General features: G+C 30.2%; 1 protein-coding gene across 1 annotated transcript; it reads right to left on the reverse strand.

Moving 5' to 3' along the window:
- Positions 1 to 1,163: 1,163 nt before the first annotated feature.
- Positions 1,164 to 25,469, reverse strand: LOC128396329 (amyloid-beta-like protein). The gene is made up of 5 exons (XM_053356901.1): positions 24,643 to 25,469; positions 11,829 to 11,864; positions 5,623 to 5,912; positions 4,050 to 5,075; positions 1,164 to 3,776 (listed from the first exon to the last, which is right to left on the reverse strand). The coding sequence occupies exons 1-5, from the start codon at positions 25,328 to 25,330 to the stop codon at positions 3,510 to 3,512; spliced, it is 2,307 nt and encodes a 768-aa protein (XP_053212876.1). The 5' UTR covers positions 25,331 to 25,469; the 3' UTR covers positions 1,164 to 3,509.
- Between the last annotated feature and the right edge of the window lie 43 nt (positions 25,470 to 25,512).

Below are 25,512 nucleotides of genomic sequence, written 5' to 3' on the forward strand. Positions count from 1 at the left end.
ATATTTCGAGACTTTTTCGTTAATTTTTTAAAGTAAAAACATGATTTTGTTATTATTTCTTATATATTGTTGACAAATTGGGTAAATTGTGACAAATTAAGAGCAGCAATTAATCAGTAATAATCATACTAATAATAGGTTACAGTTTTCCTTACAATTCTAGTTGAAAATAATTGAAATTAAAAGGAATTAAAATGGTTACATGATGAAAAGGGAAAAAGTTAATTGTTGACAATTAGATTTAGATCGATTAGACAATGTGAATGGGCTTCGTGTTGAAGGCTAAAGTAATTAATGGATTCATGGTATTGTCAATGTTGAACCTTCGTAATCGTCACATCCTTTTCGTGTTGTGGGCTCGTTTGATTATTAGAAAAAGAAAGCAAATTAAAACAATTAGGGGAAAAGAGGGAACAATGAAAAATCTGATTTTGAAAATACATCATTTCAGTTCCATGAGAGATACAATTGAATCTGATTCCTTTAGACTTTGCAAACATATTGAGAGAGAGAGAGAGAGTTAGGGATTTACATTTTTATGGCTTTGGAGAAATTGAATATCATTGGAATAAGAGAGAAAGAAAGAAAGAGAGAAAGAGAGAGACAGAATAACTGTGAATTCGTTGGCGTGTATTGTTCAAAACCAGCGCGAAGTGCACAGGGAAGTGATGAGGAGGGTCGAGGTTGATAAATTCACTTAGAATTTGTGAATTACAATGATGAAGATGAAGAGAAAATGTTGAAATAATAATTATCAGGACAAGAAAGTAATACAAGGGGTAAATGGAATGATTTAATTGTTGACTTGATAATCATCTTTAATCATGATCATGATTAATTGTTGTGACCGATTCTTTTGAAGAGTTGGGAATGTTTCGATGGCGATGATAATGATTAGTTAAAATTGATTTTTGGTAAAGCAAAGGGAAACAAATTACAACAATTTCATTGATTGTTGACATTATACTTTGCTCATACCTCGAATTATTGTTGTCAAATCGTTAAATTAACTGTTAATTGATGATTATCGATTGACGTAAATCAATATTCGAATTAAAAAGGTAAAAGTCGTTTGACAATTACACTAATATAAGTATCATTTGATTAAATCATGGTTATCATAAAGAGGATGTCAAGAGATAAAATAATAATATAAATGGCAATTAAATGGTTGAACACAAGGTTTCTGGTTGTTAAATTGTGATTAAATGGTTACAATTAGGCGGATAATTAATTAAACTTGATTTGAGGGAATGCAAAATATAAGGAAAACAAAAGAAGAGAAAATAAATTGTGAGCCTAATGAACAATTTAAGTAGCGAATTCAAATTCATCGAGATGATCAAAATCAAAGGCATTGGCAGATAATCAAATTAATTATTGTGATCTGAATTGATGAGAAAATAATGAATTGGGATAACATTTTGAAATCATATGACAAGAAAAGGTTATGATATGAAAAAAAGTCATAGGAACTTAAGTGAATAATCTGGTAATCACCAAGAATCAGAATTACAATTCAATCTTAATGTAAAAGAAACATGAAACTAGTTGAATTGAAATAGCGGAAAAGAGACAAGTATAAGTTGGTGATTAACGTCATTAGATTTACTCTTTCAACTGATTCGGTGAATTAATATCAAATAAAGCGAAAGTGATATTGAGTCAGGTAAGAAAATCATGAAAACGTTTCCATGTTGAGTAATTACTGAGGAAAAGAAAGAAAACATTTAGGGTAAATTATAAACACGGCTAATTGTGATGAAACAAATGACGACGATAAGCAGCATCATTATTAATTTGTCTAGTTAATCAGTACTATTCAAATTGTGATGAATCTTATGTCTAATTGTGGACCCTTAACATTACAGCTAATAACAGAATTCTCGTTGAACTGAAAGACCAACAAGGTTACATTTTTTTAGTATTTTCCATTTTTATATTGAATAGAAATCTCGATTCAGGTGATTACCATGGATTCACTTATATTTTTACCAAGCGACAGGTAAATGATGAAAGGAATTAAAGGATTGGGCAAGATAAAGAACATTAATTAGTTTTTTCTTCGTAGAGAAGGTAATTCGAGCTAATCGGTCAATCTTGATCTTATTCAGATAAAAAAGAACCATTTTGAAGAGAAAGAAAAAGTTACGATTAGGTGGTAATAGTAATAAGATGAGAGAGATGCGAGATGATGGGGAGAGAGGGAGAAATGAACAAGTTCATTAATTTGATGATTCAATTCATCATTAAGTTGGTCCTTCACCATTTTGATATTTTGATCATCTTTAGAGTTTCATCTTCATCTTAAATATTTATCTCCATTTTAACTTTTCATCAATCTGGGTGTTTATCATCAGAACTCTAATTATCAGTATTATATCTTTGATGATTCGTTTATACTTGAATTTAAGTCCTGATACATTAGAAACATTTAGAAAAAGACACAGACAAAGACACCAAATCTCAAATTGATGAAAGTTTTCCAATGCATTTAATACATAGACAAGATAAAAGCTAAGAGAAAATTGAATTTGTAGAGAGCAAAGATGAAATATGAAGATGATGAAAATGATGAGAATAGAGAAGGAGGAGGAAAAAACTCATGATAAATTAGTGAATTACTATTTTCTTGGTCATGGAAATGTCAGTTATTAGTCTAACAATTAATTCAATATTTATCATTGAGGAAGATGGAGGGAGCAAGAGAGAAAGAGAGAAACACAAAGGATTTATCGAAATGAAGATGTTGACAATAAGTAAAGATCAATGGGTTCAAGGGCTTGGAATAATACTAATGAATTGTTAAGTAATTCAAAGAAAAAGAAATGATAATCAAAAGGTAAATCAGAAACAATTAAGTGAAAATTACACAGGGACTGCGAATGATTTGCTTTTTGATTGAAAAATTTAGATTTTGTTGTGGAAACAAATGAGGAAGAGGAAAGGCAATGGTAAGTGTGTGAAGGGAAGGAGAGAGAAGAGATTAGGTTATTATGGCAACAAAAGGATTCGATATTCTTGTATCGAGTTACTTGGTTTGTTTTGGGTGTGAAGAGTTTGCTCTTGATTTTGTTAAAATCGATGAAATTAAAGTTTTATCCACTCATTCTAATCATTATATGATATTGCGATGATTTAGTTTCGAGAGTCACAAAATACTAAACGTTTTTACTCTACAAATTCAACCGCTCAATTGATGAAACATCTACATTTAAATCATTAAGTATGAGATGAAGATGCATAAGAGAAAGCGAAAATTTGAAAGTGGATAAATCTTTAAGGTGAATCAGCAACACCGAAAACAAACTGGATAAAAGTTAATAAATGAAGATGCGATTTTTGTTGCTTCTATTATGTAGTTGATCTGATGTTAGATCGTCGTGGCTTTTGATAACTCAAGTTATTTATAAGGAGATTAACGCTGAAGTAGAGTAGCTGTAGTGGTTTGGTAGTGATGACGATTCTGATAATGGTGTTAACGGTGATTATTGATATAAGATTATTGTTTAAGCAGATTGAGTTTCAAAATATTTGTAGGTTGGATTTTCGTAGCCGTTAATTTGCATGTTGGCAACATGTCTTTCCTCTGGTGATGCGGCTTGGTCAACCTCGACGAATCCTTGACTTAATGGTGACCTTTGTCGATGATTACGAAGTAGAACAATTCCAACAACGGTGGCCATTAAAAGAGCGATACCAGCAAAGGCCAAAGTAATGTAAACACTTCCGTTCCATTTAATTGGATGGTAAGGCTCTTTTCTCACTGAATAAGACTGAAATAAAGGAAAAAATGATTGATTGATTAGCTCGAAATTATTACGGAATATTTCAAGTTATTCTCAATAAGAAGACAAAGTTAGATCACTTTTCTTTCTGTTCTAAGAACCAGAAAACAAGTTTGAACAGTAAAAATCGTTTGTCATAGTGATGAATCTTTTATCCCTAATTCAATGAGTTAAATCGATCAATCAATCGATTCTGACTCATTTGTTTTGTTTTGTTTTGTTTTCTTATTCTTATAAAACTGATCACAATGGATAACTAACCATCTCATTATGATGAAAACCTTGATTATGAATATAAGCTATTTTGGGAGTTGGCAGAATCTTATGAACTGCATTAGACTCCTCAGCATTATCTTCTTGAACTGGAAGAGTACCAACACCTCCGTTCAATGAGGTGACCGGCGATTCAGTGATTGGTACTACTCCTCCTGAGCCTCCTGAGACTGGTGGTGAAGATGTAGAGGCACCAAATGGTGAATGATTGGTTTCAGATTCATCGCTCTCTGAGGTGGTTGAAAGTGATGAAGAGAACAATGAAGATGAAGAGGACGAAGCCGAAGAAGATGATTCCATGGGCTCTGAATTGATTGAAGATCGATCATTTAAAGCAGAAGCCTCACTAGCCTTCTTTTCTTCTTCTAACTCTTTAAGTTGTTGACGTTCTTCTGCCAACATCTTTTGTCGCTCATGTTCTTGTTGTTTTTGTGCAACTTCCTCTTCGTATCGGTCCATAATGGATTGTTCAGTTTCCCTGGAAATAATTTCATCGACACCGATTCCTCTAAGATTATGCCAGAAAGCGATTATTCGTTGGCGAATTTTAGATGAAATTGAAGGAACTCGATCCAACATAAGAATTGAATGATTTCCCATACGAAGAAGATTCTCTAAATGATCCAACATGGCTGTTTTTTCTCGAAGTGCTTGCTTGGTATTAGAGGTGAGAAGATGTCGAAAATGATGAAGAGTATGAGTTCTGTCCTTTTCCAAGGCTCGTAACAATTTCTCCAAACACTTTTCGATTCTCTTTGTTTTCAATGGACTTTGGTCGAGGGCTTGAGTGTAACAATCCATTGCTGCCTTTTTCCTCATGTTGATAACCGTCATTACCCTTTGTTGGTGCATTGAGATCAATTGTCGCCTCTCAGCTGATCCTTCTTCCTCCAGGGCTTCAACTGTCTTCTGGAATCGAGATGTCATCTTACGTTTAAACTCAGCTGCGCCCTTTGGGTCTTTTAATTTCATCTCTTGATATCTTTCCTCCAGTTCACTCCACTCCTTCATAACCTGTCACAAAGCACAAAAGAACACAAGAATAATCAATATAAGCAAATTATCAAACATACAATTACTTTTGTGAAAATACTTAACTAAAAGAATAAAAATCTCTCGAGATCTGATGTAAGTATAACCTGAGGCGAAAACCCTAACAAGCTTTATTCTCATAGAGATAAAAGAAAAGAGTATAAAATGGCGACGAGAAGCTCATCTTTCGTCGTAACTTGTTAATTACGATTAAATCTCAATTTTATTCTATTTTGGATTAAACTCATCAGTTCTGTATTTCAATGTATTTAAATTATAACATAGTAAATGAGTTGTTCTGCTTAATAGATTAACTATTTAGTTGATTTTTGTTTTACTTCTCTTTTCTAATTTAGTGGTGAACTTTCATCTTACTGATAAAATAACTTTTCTAATTAATTTACTAAGTGGTAATATGAATTAGTTGTAAACTAAAGTCACAAAATAAGCTTCTTTATATTCATTAAGCTGCCATCATTAGCCAATTCCAACTAGACAACACCCTGTATATATTTGTGTTCAATCTTACCTTGGTTACTTTATCTCGATGAGATTCTTCAAGTGATTTCTGAGCAGCTTTGTACGAATCATGTTCATGACTGGAATCAAAGTGACTCAGATAATGATCAATGGGTCTCTCGGTTGTAGTAGTAGTTGTTGTAGTTGTAGTTGTTGTTGTTGTACTGGTTGATTTTGCCTTCAAAGCAGATTCTTCGTCATCCTCTTCATCGTCTTCTTGATATTCATCGTCATAATACTCATCATCTTCGTCATAATTTCGATCATCTTTATCGTCTTGGCTTTCGTCACTATCTGAATCTGAATTAAGATGAAAACAAGGAACATTGGAGTCAAATAGCAAATTAAATCATCATAATTTATGACAACAACAAAAGTTCATTTTAAAGAGTGAAGACCAATCGAAGAGGAAAAACCAACTGAAACCAGAAAACGCACATGACATTTAATATATTCATAACTCTTTCAATTTTCCTTTAAATCGTTCACATATGAGATTTATCATGAAATATATTCATTGGTTTACGATGAAGCTCAATTTTGCTCGCTCTCTATCTCTCAACATTTTTCTTACCTTACTTGCGATACAGAAAATCGATTCTCTAAGTGACCTCAGTTTGGCTAATTAAACGGTTATAAAAGTGATTAACTGAATATTGATCAAACATTTTGCTGCAATCATAAAAATCACAGATAAATAACGACAATGATTTTGGCAAAAATAAATACATTGAATTAGGAGATCAAGAGAAAAGTGACTTAGACAAACAAGAAAGTAGATTGGTAAAGATAATACTAATGATGAATAATCCAATGGTCAATTCAAATGAGGAAATAATCTGACCAGGTAAACATTAGAAGGCAGAAAATTCAACAAAGTCTCTTGATTGGGATGGAAGAGAAATGAAAAGGAAAGGAAAATGTGAGTGATTAAGTTAATCAACAAGGTTTATTCAAATGTTGGATAAGAGAAAGAAGAGAGAAAGAATTATCAACCCATAGGTTAATCATTTCTTATTATCGAGCATCATTATCATCTTTATCTTAATCATTCACAGAATATAATTCATCCTTTTCTTGTGTTCATTTGATTAACATAAACAAGTCAAATGGTAATGAAAAAGCTGAACCATAAAAATGGAGCATAATAAGAGAAAGAGATGATAAAGATGATGGTAAAGAGAAAACGGAAGTGACTATCAGAATTCTAGTTCAATCGATTCTAGTCTTCAATTCAGTTTCTGCTGTAGATGAATAAGTTTCATTAGTAAATCAAGAAGGATAACTCAATCTAAGAAAATGTTGATGATAACGTGAGGCGAATACAAGGATAGATGATAATGAAACAGAGAGAGAGAGAGAGAGAGAGAGAGATTGTGATCATCCTTTGGTATGCAAAAGGAAGATGAAAGAGAAATGAGAAGCAAACAGTTGATGATAAATAGATTCAGTTTGATTATATTTTGATTGTAATGATAATAATTTAATATAAACTCAGGAGAATGAGGCAAGGACAATGTATTATGTATTAGCCTGAAACCATTGATATAAAATTGCACATTGTAATGAGTCTGTAAGATTTCTGAGATGATCAAGAAGATTTCATGATAGTTATGATAATGTTTTTTAGCTTTTCGTCATCTTCTTCACCAGAATTGTATCCATGGTTACAAACTGATTGTCAGAATCGAGTCTTTCAAAAGTCCAATAGAGTTTAATGTCATTATAAGTAATATATTTAGTATATTTAGTTCAATAAAAACTCAGCTAACAAAGGTAATGTTGAGTTTATATTTTTCAATCGTCATGATAATATCGAATACTATCATTATTACGCCCACAGTTATCATGACATAAGCATTTTTACCTCATTTTTAAGATCGATAGTTAAGAAAAAAAATAATGATAAACAAACACATGAAATTTCATCATGAAAATTGAGATTTCTAGAGATTGAGAGACATGTAAAGAAATGAGATCAAGATTAGGATGAGGTTCATGGGTGTAGGCTACTGATTGAGAGGGTGAAAGGCCATTGCCAGGTACAGAGTTTAACACAATGATTTATGTATTGAATGAACTGTAATCGCTGAAATCAATATCAGAGAGTAAAATGAAAGGTACAGAGACTGTGGAGATAGAAGAGGGAGAGAGAGAGAGAATACAAAAAGGATCCAATATAATGATAAGTCTCATCTTAAAAGGAAGAGGGAATAAATTCTAGCATATATTGGGTTTTCATACTACTAAACATGAGAGATTTCAAAAGGAATGAGTTTGCGCTTGTAAAATCGACAGAGAACTGATATTATTTAAGACTATCCCGGTTCTATTCAATTCAAATTCAGAATCAAAATATTTTTCGTTATCTTATCAATTCTTTTGCTTCTCAATTCTTCCTGTCGATCTCTTTACTTTCTAGTTGTAATAAGAAATTGTAACTCAGTAATTACCAGAGTAAATTCAAATTAGAACGAATCATGATATCAAATAACAATACTTGCTTGCAGGTAAAGGTATCACCGGAAACAGAATAACCGGAAATGTTCAAAGATGAGTTACAGTATGATGAGGTAAAATGAACATCACTAATATGATGGGGATGTAAATGTGTTGAGTAGAATACAATTTACTCTGAATCAAATCATAATCAAAAATTGTAAATAAGATGAAAGCAAATTGATGCACAAAATCGTATCTTATTGATGAGCTTTTCCTACAATAAGAATGTTAATTAAATCAGTATAATTACTAAATTGTGAAAGAACAATTTGAAATCAAAGTAATTGTGTCAACTTTTCAGCTGATATTAAGCCTGTTATCTAATCTCGGTTCTAATCCATAATGATAATCTAATGGTTTTTGTTGTAACAATTAATCAACTGGATAAAAGGTAAATACTCAACAAGGTTAATTACATTACTTGACCAAATTGACTTTAGGTTTTGTTTGACTCAAGTTAATTGATTGCCTGCAAGTGTTAAACTTAATTGTAAGCTATCAACTTAAACAATCAGTAAAACTAATTGTATATACTTTACATTGAATAATCATAAATTTACTCAATCAAAATTCGTACGTGTATTTGACTAAGTCGATCGACTTAGTATGATTAAGTGATTCTATTAAAATTAACGATCAACAGTAAAAAGTTAAAGCATAAAAGTAAATAGAATTAAAAAAAACGCAACAAGAGATTGACTTTACCTTAACAACCAGAAAATTCATTTGGATATAATCATAATTAAATTGTATAATCAAAGAGTAAGAAACAATTGCCTATCACAAGTTGATTAATTAAGCAAAGTGGCATGACCACAGTAATTAACAACAACCAATCAACCAATCACTACATTTAATATAATTGATCAGGTTACTCAGTTATAGTTTCTGGTAAACATTATAAAGCTTTTGATAAAATAAATAAACCATAGTATTGCTAAATATTAACTGAATTCACTTCATAAGAAATTAATTGACAATTAAAAAGTGTTCAAAACAATACAATTAATCACGATCAATAGATAATCTATGATGCAAATCTATTTTATATTATCAATAGAGTTTACTATTCATATGCAACACTGTAATTCGGTGAAAAGCTGATTAACATTTGATTATATTGCGAATGGCTAAATACTAATGAAAGTTCATAGTCGATCGTTCATCCAGAAATTATTCAATTTCTCACCTTTTCTGTTATAATTTTTTCATGGTTCCAAGTTGCGATACTGAATGAAAGTTGCACCTTAGACAAACACTCAATGGAATATCATTTATTACTAACAAGCTTCTCATCATCATCTTAATACTTGACTGTTTTCATTCAAGTTGTTGAAATATTTTCTCGTTAAAGTCAATTATGCATCAGGAGAAAATAAAGGTAAAACTATCATTATAATCTCAAATAAGAATAAATTGATAAAAGAGAAAATAATAAACTTGAATTTCTTTTACTCGAAAAGTCAATGGAAATCTTTTTCAGATAGTTGATGAGAAGTTAATTTCGACTACAATAAATTCAACAGCTAATCAGTTTCAACAGAAAAATCAGCCATCAGAATTAGCGACAAGTTTTTTTCATCTAATTCTTAACATGGTTTAGTATTTTCTTCTCAACATCAAAGTTAAATTCAAGTCTTGTCAACAAACTAATGATAATATCGAAGATGATGACAACTTAAGAGAAATTGATGTTGACCACCAGGACGCAATTGAGTCGATATCGAATCCGATTGTTAATATCAATTGATAATCTTCTGTCACAATCAACTAACCTTTCAATTATGTAAAGTTTGATAATAACTCTGGTCTAATTATGTATGGAAATTATTTTTCAGATAATAAATTATCAGAATGGTGATAATTTTTACCTATGAGACAATGGGTCAACAATTAGTTGATTCACTCTCAAGATGAATTGAATTATAAAAGATTCTTCCTAATTACCAACAATTAATTTCATCAATGAATGGATAATAATGAACTTATTCAATTTCATTTCAATGTTTAAATGAGAGAGTAGCCTCAAGGGCCAGAGGTGCGTTTGTCATGATAACAGCAACGAAACTAAACCCAATTAGTTAAAATATCAAAACATAAAAGAGAAGTAAAAAAGAGGAATGAATTACATGTATCTTCAGATTCTGAACTTTTTTTTTCAGTTCTCATACTAATCATTGATGTAAGTTCAATGATTGTGATGATCATGAGCATTAAGAAAAAAAGGTTCGGTTATCACAAGTATTAGTTGAAGAATCTAATCTATCTTTATCTTCACTGGGTTAACAGGTATACGACGATATGACCACCTACTTTAATAAGATTGTCGATCAAGATGATGTTTTATCATGTAAACTTAAAGAGTGGGGATAAGATGAGATTAACCATTTGGTTAATCTCAAGTCACTTCCGGGTTGTAAGTTTATCAACAAATTTTTCAATGTTGATCATTTTTATATGATGCAAGTTCCAGTGATACAATTATCAACGATGAAAGGGTAACCATTCACGTTAATTGCTAATTAATGAATGATTGCCTGACTGATTTGTGCATTTGGTTTGAAGGAATAATTTATAGTAAAACAGGAAAATCATAATAAATGATGAGAACACAAATGAACTGAAACAAATTTTCATCAAGAAAAAAAACAAAACATGATCGATGTATTATAATAGTTGATTTTTTAATTAGATCAACATAATTAAAACACCAAAGAATATAAAATTGTGAAATCAACATTTACGTTAACTGTTGGCAACAATGAGAATAGTAATTTGATTAAAATTAATGTCCATTTATCAGTCTTGTATATCAAGAAAACGAGCTCGATTATTAATAAGTTTACGAAGGTGAGAGAACTCAAATGTAAAGCATTCACCATGATTCTGGAAACATGAAAGTTCATAAATACTCAGTAGGATAATTAGATACAATAAACACTTAACAACAATCGATATATTTACACATTAAAATAATCAATCAGAATAAAAGATTCAATGAAGTGGTGCTACAATTAGCGATGACTGGAGTTTACAATTAGATTGTTCAAGTTTGTAGGTGTGGGTGGAAAGGAAAATGAAAAGTTCTGACTTCCTATAAACATGATGACTTCTTATGTGATCGATTTAGGATTGGGTGAGTTAATTAAATTCCTCCCTTGAGTCTTCATTTGTTTTACACAAAATTAATGGCAAGTTGATAATTTGATTGTTGTTGAAAATGTTATTGTATTGTAACAATTATTTTTCCACTTGTAATTCAATTGTAGTAATTGAAGATTAATCATGAAACAACAATCAATTTCTCAGAATTTGTAACAATTAAATTTTCCAAATTTAAGAGAATAAAAATTTCCGAGAAAAATAGGTCAGCTTTAAAAAGATTGTCGATTTAAACGATTATCTTCATGAAGACATTAGATCATTAAGAAAGATTAAGTTGCAGTTCGAATGCTAACAAAATGAGAACTACCACCAATCACATTTATTCGTGTTTTCTCTGTAAGTTTAAAGTTCGAAAATTCATGACAATTGATAAATCTGATTGAAATGAGAAAAATGAAAAAGTTCAGCAATAGAAATTTCTTTCTATTTTCAGTTCATTTTCTTCGTAATTTGGTCATCATTCATGAACTTTTGATTCGACAATTGAGAGACGATCTGAAATATCCAATTTTCTGTCAAGGTTATTATCGATTGAATCAATGTACTTACCATTATCTTCAGCGTCTTTGTAGGTTATTTGATTTTCTGAATAAAAATGAAAAAGAGAAACAAATGAGTTTAGTTAGCATCATCATTGAATATTAAATAATGAGTATGATGGAAGAAAAGTTTGAGAAAATGAGCAAAGAAAAAGTTTCGAGGAATAGAATTGATAAAATACTAAATTTATCATTAATCTTTAATTTTCTATCAATAACATTAGAAAATGAATGTTTTCTTTAATCATAGTTTTTCAAATTCTAAAAGATTATTAAAATACAGAGAAGAAAACATGTAGAATATGTTGTAAAATATGAAATTAGAAATCATCGCAATTCTAATAAGTGATTAGTAAAAAAGTAGACAGATTTCAGCTCATTCGGAATCCTGATTTTCACCTGATATATTTTACTCAAACATAATCAACATCAATAAACAACAAGAACAGAAAAGTAGGGAAAATAAAGGATAAAACCCTTTAGGCGATAAAACCACTATTTGAGCTAATTTTTCTATTTCGTCTTCAATTCTGTTCATTTTCCAGAATTAGACGAAAACCTTGAAGCAATAATAATTACAATAATGAGAACTCTAATATCACAAATCTCACCTAATGCACATTAAATGGAGTTGAAGGAGTCGCAAAAATATAAATCAAAAAGTAGCTTTTTCCTTTTCATCGTTAGTGTTCATTAAAATGATAACTATCAACTCAGATTCATTGGGACGAATTGCAAATATTAACATACCAAAAAATTATTAACATTCATTTTCACTCCTCTGATTCTTTAATAATTTTGTTAATATAGCGAATAATTATTAGAATTTGCATAATATCCATTTATTATTATTACGATTGACATTAGGACAATAGTGGAAACAGTTACAACTAGTTGATAATAGTAAAGTATTCAGTTAATTTTAGAGTTTTGTCAACATTTATGAAAGAAACTGAAAGATGGAGATGATAAACTCTGTCAGATTCATTCAGAATTCAGTGGTGAACAAATTATATTCATTTGTTCAGATCATTTGACTTACTCATTATCATCACAAAGCTATTTAGTTGAACAATAATATTATCATTCTACACGAAACAAGTAAAAATATTCTTTCTGAACAATTTTCCAATGGAACAAAATTCAATTCTAGATTTTACAGGAATTCAATATCCTTTTGCTTTTCGATCTATTTGTTATTATGGTTCATTAAAGGTGAAATTATTGTAACTTAAATTCTATTATTGAGAACGAAAAATCCTAATAAATGGAAGTACATGTAATAATAACACGACAACTTTTCAACAACAATAAACCTCAAATGCGAAGCTCATCAAGATGATACCGAAAATGATGAAGTGACAATTTGATTTAGGTTTTCATAGTAATCAAGATTTGATGTTCACAAGATTGAGTTTAAATTGAAAATCATAATAGTAATTTACATGTGAAATGATTAAATTTGACCTTAATGGACAGAAACTCAAGCTTCGAAACTGGAAGAGTTCATCAAAATCACCATTAAAGGTAATTTTGTGCTCTTTGATGGACGTTGATCATCAATGAATATATTTGATGATAAAAACGGGAAAGTATTTTTACTCAGAGATTTTTTAAATAATGATGATGAATTTTCTAAAGATGAAAAGAAGATGTTCCATTAAAATGATGGAAAATTGAGAAAGATGATGATACCGATCGGATTAATACATTATCGCCGATAGTTTCTGAGCCAAAGTGTTTCTTTCCATGATAATTTTGGAAGTTCTTTAAACCTATCACCATGATGATCGAGAGAATATGAAGCTTGACTGATAAAAGATGATCAACACTAGCCTGAGCATCTTCATCTCTTACCCTATTCAATATTTTTGATCAAGATTATGATGACAAGAATGATGATAATGCATTAAGCAAGCAAAATCGGTAAACTATTGATCATGAAAGAGACTCACTATAGCTCAATAAAGGATCATCAGCATTTTGCTTGTGAATGTTATTAAGATTCAAGTGATAAGAAGGTAGAATAGACTAGGAGATAAAAGTAAATATATTTATGATGAAATTAGCTCAAGGTTGATATTGGAAAACGATGAAATGTCACCTACCTATTGATAGAATAGAAAAAAGAATCGTATAAATGTAAGAGAAGAAGATGAAAGTAAACAATAAATCAAAACCAGGATAGAATCAGAATGTAGAGATGAGAGCTCATCGAGTAATAATAGTTTCTAAATGCAGCACTGGCATGGATATAAAGTGAATAAGAACATGGTTACAGAAAATTTGATACACGGAATGATTGAGCTAGAAACTGAGAAAAAGGATAATGAATCAAAATCATGTTAATAAAGTGCGTTCATTGATTCTGATTGATGGTCAAACCCTTACAATTCAATTGAAATAACCAACATGCATCATTGTTACTCAATTCAACAAAATCAGATACATTACACGTCATGAATTATGTTAATCAACAAAGAAGGTCTAAATGATTACAGGTAAAGAATTTTCTGATTGGCACACATAAAGAAGTAGAAAACAATGAAATTAAACAATTATGACAATAAAAGACTTTACAATTAATACAAAATGAGTTTAACGGTGAAATTTCAATGTAAGGAAACGACAAAAAGAATGTGCAATGCATGAAGTGAAACATGGGAGAATAATGTTGAGCTTGGAATCTTGAGAATGATGATTAAATAGAGAAAAGTCAAGATTAGAGAAACCTAAATGCAAATAGATTTTCAATGGAGAATATGAATGGACAATCTTTTCGTCTCAACTTGTTTTTAATATGAATACCTCATGATAGAGATGATGATGGTTACAAAATGATAATCAGGATAAAAAGTGAAGATTCTGCGAATCTTTTATGACTATATTAACTCAGTCAACCTCGAAAGAAATGAAAATGATTTCATGGGTTTCAATGTTAATACTGATATATTTCAAATTAATCACTATTAATATTCAGCTTGTGTTATCAATTTTAGCTTAATACAATTAGCATAAAGAGGTAAAATTATCAATTACTAACTGTTAGTAATACAAAATTGTGGAACCAAAATAAACTCTGTTGGTTAAGATAAAATAGTTATTTTAGTGTTCCCACTCACTAAGGAGCCTGAATGCTCATGGAGAGAGACCATGAAAATCAATAGAATAGGAAGCAATAATAATATAATGATGGCTCAATCATGAAGAAAATGATTATTCACCATTGTCAATACAATGTAGGTAATATTTATCATGTTCATCGTCATTATCATGAGTTTTCATCATTATTGTTCATTAAACACCAAGGATAAATTACAATTAATCTGTTCTCATTTTTAAATATCATGTCAAAAGTAATTTTGAAACGGACATTATATAAGCGGAAGATATTAAATACAATTTATATTATATAATAGTTTACTTAGTTTCTAAAGGAATCATTTGTAAACCCTCATCACTTTAAGACTATTGTTGAAACGAATTCTGAATACAAAAGTATAAATACAGTGATAATATATATTTACTAATATTCTTGAGCCCTAAGGCCATGTGATAAGTTGAAAATTTTCATTGTTGATAGTTTCATGCTCTCATTGGATTGAATATTACTTCAATACAGATATGAATGAGATACACATGTAGTTTTCACTCAAGATCATTGATTTTTGTTTGAAACAGTCAAATGGAGTACATTTCAAATTATCTCCTTAATCATTGCTCAGTTATCTTTAGACAGTTGCAATGTTGAATTGGTGGTTATTTATTTATTCCAGTGAGTCTCTAGAATACTAATGTTATTGATTTACTGACAAGGTTATAATTGTCATCAAGAAATATATTGATTAATAATTTCGATTTACTGAGCTTTCTCCCGGTTCTTACTGGAAAATATTAAGGACGAGTCATAACCAGCTAACCTTTCCTATGACATTAAACTGTTAATATAAATTAATTTATTATAAGACTTTCCGATAATTGATATAGTAGTTGTTTGATTGATGATTGAATTCATCAAAAACACATTGAATTCATTATAAGATGACACCGATGAATATTTTGAGAAATGAATACGAACTCAAAGATAGAAATTGAAAAGGTTTGAATGAATCAGATAAAATAATCGATGAGTCTGTTGAAAGCAAAGGGAATGAAAAACTATCATCTTTGGATCTTTACTATTGTAGTTACTCGAATTTTTGAGAATAATGTAAACGGTATTTACTAAATTCTCAATAATATGAATGAAAATGCGAATATTGGTATTAAGGAGAGTTGAAACCAAGAATTACCACCACTTAACATCTTCTCTTGGTCGTTTACTTTCATCAGCTTACAGAGTTTTCATAGAGAAAAATGAGAATAAGGACAATCGATTCTAATGAGGGAAAAGATAGAATGAAAGAAATAAAGAGCAAGGGAGTGGCAGGAGAAAAATGGATGATAAGATGATAGAAATGAAGATAAAATGAGTAAAATGGAAGAAAACGATTAAAGAAGATTAGAAACATGTCGTTATCATCACAATACTTTGTTTTTGCTTAGAATCCATAAACTATATGCATAGACACATAGTTCGCGTCATCATATTAATAATACTCGAGACTATTTGCTCATCATTCCCATCAACCTCATCGTTTTATTCACCATCATAACTATGAGCTCTTCGATTTCTTTCACTCTATTTCCATTGCGGTTATCTTTGTTATCCTCTTCAGAGCTTTAAACTTCATCTTCATCTAACGGGAGTTCGATAAATATCCATCATTAAAGTACATCTTTTTAACCAAAGAGAAATAAGAAACTAAATTCATTTACTCCATTGAAATAAATTCTTTATTTCTTCACGTTTGCAAAATTAATCTTAATTCACGCTCGTTGTCCTAGTAATCTTAATATTATTCCAACTTTGTTCCATTAAACTTTTGTTATCCGAAAAGAGAAACAAAAATTGTTCATTAACAGTTCACATGACATGTTGAATTCAGTTTCATTGTTTTGTGTCTCCTGAAATATTAATTCCAACATTGTACTCATCATGTTATTCTGAAATTTTCTCAACTTATAGGAATAAAAATAATCGATTAACCGATACTTTCATAATCCTGAATACCGATAAATTTCATTATGAGACAAAACATCATCATCTTTTCAACTTATAGAGTATCTTTGCAATTAATCATCATGAATGAAATGAATTCTATTCTGAGCTTGTTTAGGACTTTATCAAGAAGATGAAGTAAAGGAAATTGAAATTACAAACAAGATGGAAACCATCAAGTTATCTTTTCAGTTGATCATCTTTATCGTTCGTTGTACAGTGAAATGAAAAAATGTAAAGGTAATGGTTTGGATATGAAGTAATCGTTATTACATTTACCTTTCCATTTGAATTGAGTTTAGAAATCGATAGAAAGAATCTATTAAATGCTCTCATTGATCAGCTCATAAGAAAAGATTACAAATCAAAGTGATAATTAACTTTTTTTTAAAGTGTTATCATTAATCTCTGATAATGTAGATTCGATAAGAAATAATGATTGAGATGAGGACAATCGAAGATGAGAATGATGATTAGCTGGTATTTGCTCCTCCTTTTCACCATAAACATTTACTTTGATGATATAAAATGAGAATCACGAAAGAAATAGCCTAAGTTACCATGGAAATGAGAATCTTTCTGGTCTCTGACTACAATTGAATCAAAGTTAATCAATATTGATTGAAGGATTAACAGACGATTCTCATTGATTATCAGATGATGATAATGACGCGAATGACAATAGTTACAATGAAAATAGAAGAGTTGAGAAAATACAAAAGGAAAATCAATTGGAACCGGAAGTTGTGTCAAATTGGACCAATAATGTTTGAATGGACTTTTTTCTCATATCCATGTATTGAATTTCCTTGAGGTCAAGGTTAACGCAACAAAAGGACTGATTGCAAACCGATACACAATATCAATATTATCAAAGAATCTTGATCATCTCAATCTCTTAATCAAGAGATGCAATAATCTTTGATTGTGTTCAAGATGAAGATTAACTTAAGGATTTACTGATAATAAACAAAAAGACTGCCTATTAAGATAAATGACATTAATAAATTTATCATTAATACGGTAAATGTTTTATTTAACAGTTGGCTGATTAATCTGAGTGTTAAGTAAATTAAAGTATTAACGAAAAGAATCTTTAGTTAAGAATGAATATTAGGATGATGGTTCTTATTGAAAGAAACTATTATTATCCAAGAGACAACAATAAGAAAGAAACTATGACAACGACTATTAACAAGTTTTGGTGAGGATAAAACTCGAATCTGAGCCATTTTCATGATGAGTAATAACAAGAAGATAACAGTGAATTGCATAAAGTGACCAATAAAGTAATGGGTCATCAGAATTTTTCTCAATGATACATTAAATTAGTTAATATCGGTAACAAATTTCATCTATTTGATTGTTTTGTTTGGTGTAATATGCATGTATATGACTGTCTAATAAAATAATAACTGTTATATTAATGATAATACTTTGTGACATATGGATGTAAACCCTTAGAGAGTATACAAAATGTGAAGGTAAAAATTCAATACATTAAAGTTAATCATTGGATAGAAACATCGTAAACACTAATATCCAATATCTATTGGAAGGCATATAATAAATCAGCACGAGCGTTAAACTTGCAAAAATTGTAATCACAAGGCTCAGTTGAGGAAAAGATTCAAGTCTCAATTGTCATGAAATGGAATGAAATTTATAATTGAATCATTAACTGTACTTGCACACATCCAGGTACAGTTAATTGTAAAATAATCTTAGGCTTGAAGAACAATTGATGATACAAGTAATCACTTGAATAGAGAAAAACATCATTATGAGAATTACTTTTTATCTCATGTAAAACAGAACATGTTGGAAAATGAGTAAATGTAATACAAGTAACTCAGAATAATACCGAGAATGAATTAAGAAAAAAAAAGTGGTGAGAATATTCATATTGATAGATTTGCTTTTTGTGAAATAAAATAAAATCCACTTGAAAGTTCACGAATTCAACCTTGTTCGAGTTTTTTTTTGTTCGATCCTTTTTTCTTCCATTATCAACTTTTCAATAAGTTGTGAGTTTTCACTATGGAAACAATAAGAATCGAGGCAATGAGAAAAACTACAAATCATCGAAGAAAGAGAAAAAGAAAGTAAACTTCAATTCTAAACATTTGTGAACTAATTATTTCCAAATACTCGAAGCATGAATAATTTTAGTAGACTAAATACTTATGAGAACCTTTAAAATTCTATCAGAGAGAGAGAGATTGAGATGTTGAAGAAGTTTATCAGAGAAAAGGAATAGAGCTGATCATCAGGAAATGCGAATGGAAATCGGTGATGCATTGATCTCGATAATCCATGATATTATCTAACATAATTTATGTTCACCGATGATAGAAAGAGGAAACTTTAAAAAATAAAATGCTATTAATAACCATTATTATTACCTGTATGTTAATGAATAGAATTTAAATAACATTTACCATAACACTAACAGGCGATAACTCAAATTAATTATCAAGTATAACGAATTGATTTATCTTATACTTGTGCTTGAATATTATCATTGCCATTCAATTCTAATTTTTCCATTGCCATTAACCTCAATTTCTCGAGCAAAAATGGAAGAGAGATTATATTACAGTGTTAGAGAAAAAACTAGTAAATACTACGCAAGAGTCGATTTCATAACACGAGCAAGTCAAAGTCCTCAAGAATCGAATGAGACGACAACAAAATCAATTAAACCAACTTTAACTGGGTAAAGTTCTCCCAATTTGATTCCATATACATCAGATCGACAAGAAGCCGAAGCTGAGTCTACTACAACTAAGACAAAAAGAATCAACATCTAAAACCGAGCAACGGAATACAAACACCAAATCACATTCCAAAATCGTTAATCTAACCATCATCATCTTTGATGATGACGAGAGCCACAATAAGAAAATCAACAACAGCAAATAGTCGAGAGCGAGAAGATAAACCAGAGTAAAGGTAGATGAGATAAAGAGGAACAAAAGGAACAAAGGAAAGATGATGGACAGAAAAAAGCACCAGATGATGAGAAGCACAAAGAAGATGATAAAGGTAATAAGGTAAAAAGAAGGAACCAGAAAGTGGCCAGAAAACGAAGAGCCCAAGGCTACAACACCGATAAAACAATCAACAAAATCTGATGTTTCAACAGAATCAACAAGTGAAATCAACGAAGATTCTGTTAAAGACAAAGTCTGGCCAAAAATAGACGAAAATAATAAGAGAGAAGGGATATTCTGAAGATCGATTAACTGGTGAATCTGAAGAGAATGAAAGTGAAAAGGGTTTAATATGAGTAAAAGGATAAGCATAAAATCGATAGATGAATCTTAAACCTAACAGAGAAAAGGATCGTCAAGATGTTATATCATCAGCCCCAATTATCAGAATTATCTCAATTTAATTTTAATTGTAATCATATTTAGCTGCAGCATCTTAAACCTCCTCCTACAACTCAGTGTGTACAATACCCTCATATTGTTCACCTTTCATTCTTAACAAAATCTTCCATTTCCTTTCATCATCTCGCATCTTCATCATTCATTGAATGCTAGTCAATCAACAAAAGGCGTTGCCTGACTATATTTTTTAACTTTTCTTCTATTTCCATGGAAATCATCTGTTTATCTTTATCTTTATTCATCTTTGTTCATCTTTCTCCAAATGATTACTCCTTTCATCAAAATGATTAGCTTTTGTATTCTACTTTTTAATGAAATAAAGTTACAAAAGTTTCTTTTATCATTTGCAAATATTTTATAACTTTTTATCATTACGGTTTTCAATTAAATACTACGAATGCTTATTCATTCTTGTTTTATTCAAACTTTTTCTGAAATACTTTCACAATCAATCACAAATAAGACAAATATAATTTTAAATAATGTATCAGTTATGATGTATCACCAATAAGAGCTGAGAGAGAAAAAAACTATCCAGAATTTGTTAATATAGTCAAGATGAAAATGAATCAATGTTATCTTTACCACCATACATGTAATCACCATACGCGTAACTCAACGAGAAATTCAAATTCGTAGGAAACATTATAATGGTGTTAATATATTAGTGCACAAGATAAATGCAACAGTTATTCAAGGTAATATCTATAAGTTTTCACTTCCATTACAGGAAATAACTGGAATGTTCATATTTAAGAACTTGGGAAGAAAAGCTCATACCATTGTCATCATAATGATGATTTATATCTGTTGTCATTTCAGTGAAAGTAAATCTGAAATATTTAAAAAGGTAACAGTAAATGTAACATAAATCACACGATATGGAGTTTGCAACAATCAGAAAAACAAGAATTTAGAAAAAAAACAACAAGTAGATCAGCCGAACAGTTGAGAGAATTTGCTATCGGAAATTCAGGTGAAATCGATGAATATATTAATAAAATGAATAGAAATGAAATGTTAAAGTTATCAGTAACTTTATCAATTTTCTTACGCTACGAAAGTGAAGATATAAACGTTGAGAATTTGGACTAATTAAAATGGTAGAGTAAAGAATTAGTGTACAGATCTGAATTAAAGTGGATTAACGAGAGATTTACAATATCATTAAATGATCGCGAAATAAATTCAACAAATGACAAAGATTAAATATGAATGTAACGAATTAGATGAAGCTTAATGATTGAAACTGGTTACAAAATAAACTCTTTTTACGTGAGGCTAAACTTCATGTTCTCAGTAAAATTAGACTAATCTGTTGTGAATTAAGTTAATTTACTGGACAAACTGTGAAGTTAATAAATTAAAGCAAATACATGTATAATATCAATACTAAAGCCGCACTGGCTTATTAGTGTTCAAAATAGTTGATTACGCTATTAAATCTACATGGAATCAGATTGTGATTATATTAGATAGATTTCATACTGTGAACAAGATTATATGTCATTTTAGTTATGATACTGGTGACACAAAATTAGCAAGTAAAACTGTATGTATACAAATATAATGAATAAGAAATACGATTTTTACTTTTTTTCACAAGGAGATGGAAACAATCAACAAATTGTTTCACTAATTAAACTCCTACTAATAAGTATCAGAAAATATTTGTTACTTTTTGGATCAAGATCAGGGGAGAAATAGATGAAGCTAAGTGTAGGTCAAGTAAAAATATAGTCACAATTGAATAAGGTCATTGAGATATTAGAGGTTAGGTGAATGAATCAAGAAATGATTAAGAGAAATTGATCAATGGAGATGATCTTTTGCTCTGTTTTCATTATCATTTGATTATAAGTGAGACAGAATCACTGAAATACACGTACATGTATAATATTCATGATGAAAATGAACAAATAATCTTACAATTATGATCACTGTAATAAGCATCATTTCTACTTTTTTTACTATTATTTTTCATCATTTTTTCTTCCCTCATCATCATCTTGTTTTCACTTTTTGCAATTAGTCTTGTGTACTATCAACTCTTATATTATAAATACACAGAGACAATAGTCATGCAATTATATCGTCAAGTGAATGATATTTAATACATACAAGTAATATGAGTAACGTTTAAATTGTATTAATAGTTATCAATACGCAGTTGCAATAATAATGAGAAAGGTAATATAATCATCTTAATCTCTTTCACCATGAATCCATTTTGAAGCAAAATGAAGTCAGGTGACTTCATATTTTTGATTTCTTTTAACTTTTTTTCACTTTTTTCCTTTGAATTATTTAATAAATCAATTATTATAATCAACGAAGACAATCATTTGCATTCGAATTTTTTCTTAAGAGAAAGAAAAAAATATTAATAATAATTGAATGAACTTCAATTCGTTGAAAATTAACAAATCGAAAAATATTTCGATTTTCAATCACTTCAAAATTCAATTGAATTTTATTACTCAAATTTCATATTAATCTAGTTAATATTTGCTTATTTAATTATAGATGAAGGGTGTGTACCGTTTGAATACGTGCAAAGGCCAAAAATTGGACTATCAGTTGTTACCACTATTGTGTGTAAATAATGCGTATCGTATTTCAATGAGAACAGCAAAGATAATAATATCATGGGAGCAACAGAATTCACCATGAGAAAAAGGAAAATTTCTATGAAATATTAGGAGAGAGAGAGGAAAAAAGAATGAAGAAAAATGCGTTTGACAGAATACAAAAAGTTATAGAAAAGATATTCCACTTGTCTCTTATTCTTCACTACGATTTATCTCATAAGAGAAAGTTCATTGAGTTTTTTTCTCTCTCGATTAAATAGGCTCACTTAGAGATTTAATAACGAGCTGAAAGGTGGCAAAGTTTTGAATAGAAAAGATTATAAATAAGAAAAATAATTAAACATCTCTCTTAATGAAGATGATGATGGAAATGATGATGATAATGAAGAGAGTTGAATAAAATGAGTCTGATAATTAAACATTTAGAGAGAGAGAGAGAGAGAGAGAGAGAGAGAGAGAGAGAGAGAGAGAGAGAGAGAGAGAGAGAGAGAGAGAGAGAATCAAGTTAACCATTTTAATTTTAATCAAGATTCACTGATGAGATTTGACAATGGAAATTTTAAAAAGACTCAGGGAAACGTGAACAAATCTTATTCCATTTGCTATCTTATTTATCATCTTTTCGAGGGTTTCAGGTTCAGAGGTAATTGTTAACTTTGATAGTTAACCAAAATACTTAATTATCAGATTAGCTTTTGATCATTTTCATTGGTGTTTCAAGCTAAATAAAGACCGAATCTACTGACAGTCGAAAGCTAAAAAAGGAGAAGATGATGAGTTTCTATTGTAATAATTTACTCTAGAACATATATTAACATATTTTTTAAAATTCTCATGGTGTAAAGGGAGACACGCACACCTCGAATTTCAAAGGCTCATCATAAAAATTTTATTCCATCATCTTTATATAAAAATACGGATGATATGGGGTGGAAAAGGTTCCATGAGCATGATTTCCATTCAATAAATCATAGACTTTGTAACACATAGTATGAATTATTGTTCATTTTTCATAAAAAAGGAGATGAATGAAGAGAGAGAGAGAGAGAGAGAGAGAGAGAGAGAGAGAGAGAGAGAGAGAGAGAGAGAGAGAGAGAGAGGTCATGGTGAAAACTAAAGACAACGATGAGGGAGATGATATTGAGAATAGACACCAACTCATTAGAGACTAATCAGAAAGACAAAGATGAATCGTGTGATCGAGTCAAAGATTATATTTTTTACACGATAAACTATTAATATAAGAATAAATAACCTAACCCAAAGCTAAAACATAAATACTGACGATAAACTTGGAAACAAGACTTTGTTAATGTTTTTTGATACAGTTCATTAAAATAGCTGATTATCGTGTAACAATCTAGTAATTTGCTTCATCAAATCTCAAGAGAGTCCAGAAAAGAGAGAGAGAGAGAGAGAAAGGAAAAGTGCAAAGAGGAACCATTGGTTATATTACCAATACTAAATACTAAAAATGGGGTTAAACGAGAATGTGAGTATGCGTTTTCCCAATAGACATTTCCAATAGCTCAAAAAAAGAGTAATTGGAGATGAGAAAAAAAGTAATATGGAAAAGGAATAAAACTTGCACCTTTGTTGATTCATTTTCATAATTATTAAGCTTTTCCTTTGCTCTTTACTAATATTATACAATTGATTCATTAATTGTTATTCAATTGAAAGCAAAGAGATGAGAAAAAAGAGAAGAGAAGATGACTGAGATGAAACGCTTACCCAATTGTTTCTTTTCGGTTCCAAGAGTCACAAGTTCTGGTGGAGATGTAGTTGTTGACCAAGCTGGACAGCAAACAAATTCGACACCACCAAATATTCCAACTCCACAAGGGAGTAACATTCCAAATGATTTGAGTTTCATGTTACGTTTCTCAGCGCAACTTGAAGCAGCTGTACGATTCCAATATTCTGAGCTTTGACAGATCGATCCATTGTGAATATGATCAAAGAGACAATAAGCAGGTACAAGAAGAGCATCACTTTGAAATGGGCCTTCTAAACATCGGTAAGGTTTGATGAAATGACGACCACCGCACTTTTGTCCAACTTTACACCAATTCTCAACAACCATGTATTTGCTATATTCAACAATATTCCGAATATCCTTTTTGGGGTAAACCTTGCGACAATATTCCAAAATTTCCAATTTGTCTTTTGTACAAACCGCTTTGGGATCAGGGTCAGAAATCCATCGTTTGTTTTCATCCAAATATTGATTGTGAAATTTACCACGACCACAAAGCATAGCAACCATCGGTTGGAAATGGCTTAAAACCACCTCGGGAACACCATTGATTGAATTCTGTTGATTTAATGAAGATGAAGATGAGGCTGCATCAGCCAAATTAACATTCTTCAGCCACAATTGGTAACACAAGGTAACTATCAACAAGTTAATTGAATACATTTTGATGATGGTGGGCTTGGGTAGATGTGATGTCGATGAAATAGCGAGAATAAAGATGAAAACAGAAATTGAGGAGAAGATGAAACAAAGGTTTTGAAGATGAAGATGAAGATGAAGGTCCACTTAAAGAAAAACAAATTGGAAAATGGACAATCTGTTTTCTTTTTAATCTTCTCCTTCAA

This window comes from Panonychus citri, unplaced genomic scaffold (assembly GCF_014898815.1).
Source record: "Panonychus citri isolate SS breed McGregor unplaced genomic scaffold, ASM1489881v1 Contig00143, whole genome shotgun sequence".
Classification (NCBI taxonomy): Eukaryota; Metazoa; Arthropoda; class Arachnida; order Trombidiformes; family Tetranychidae; genus Panonychus; species Panonychus citri.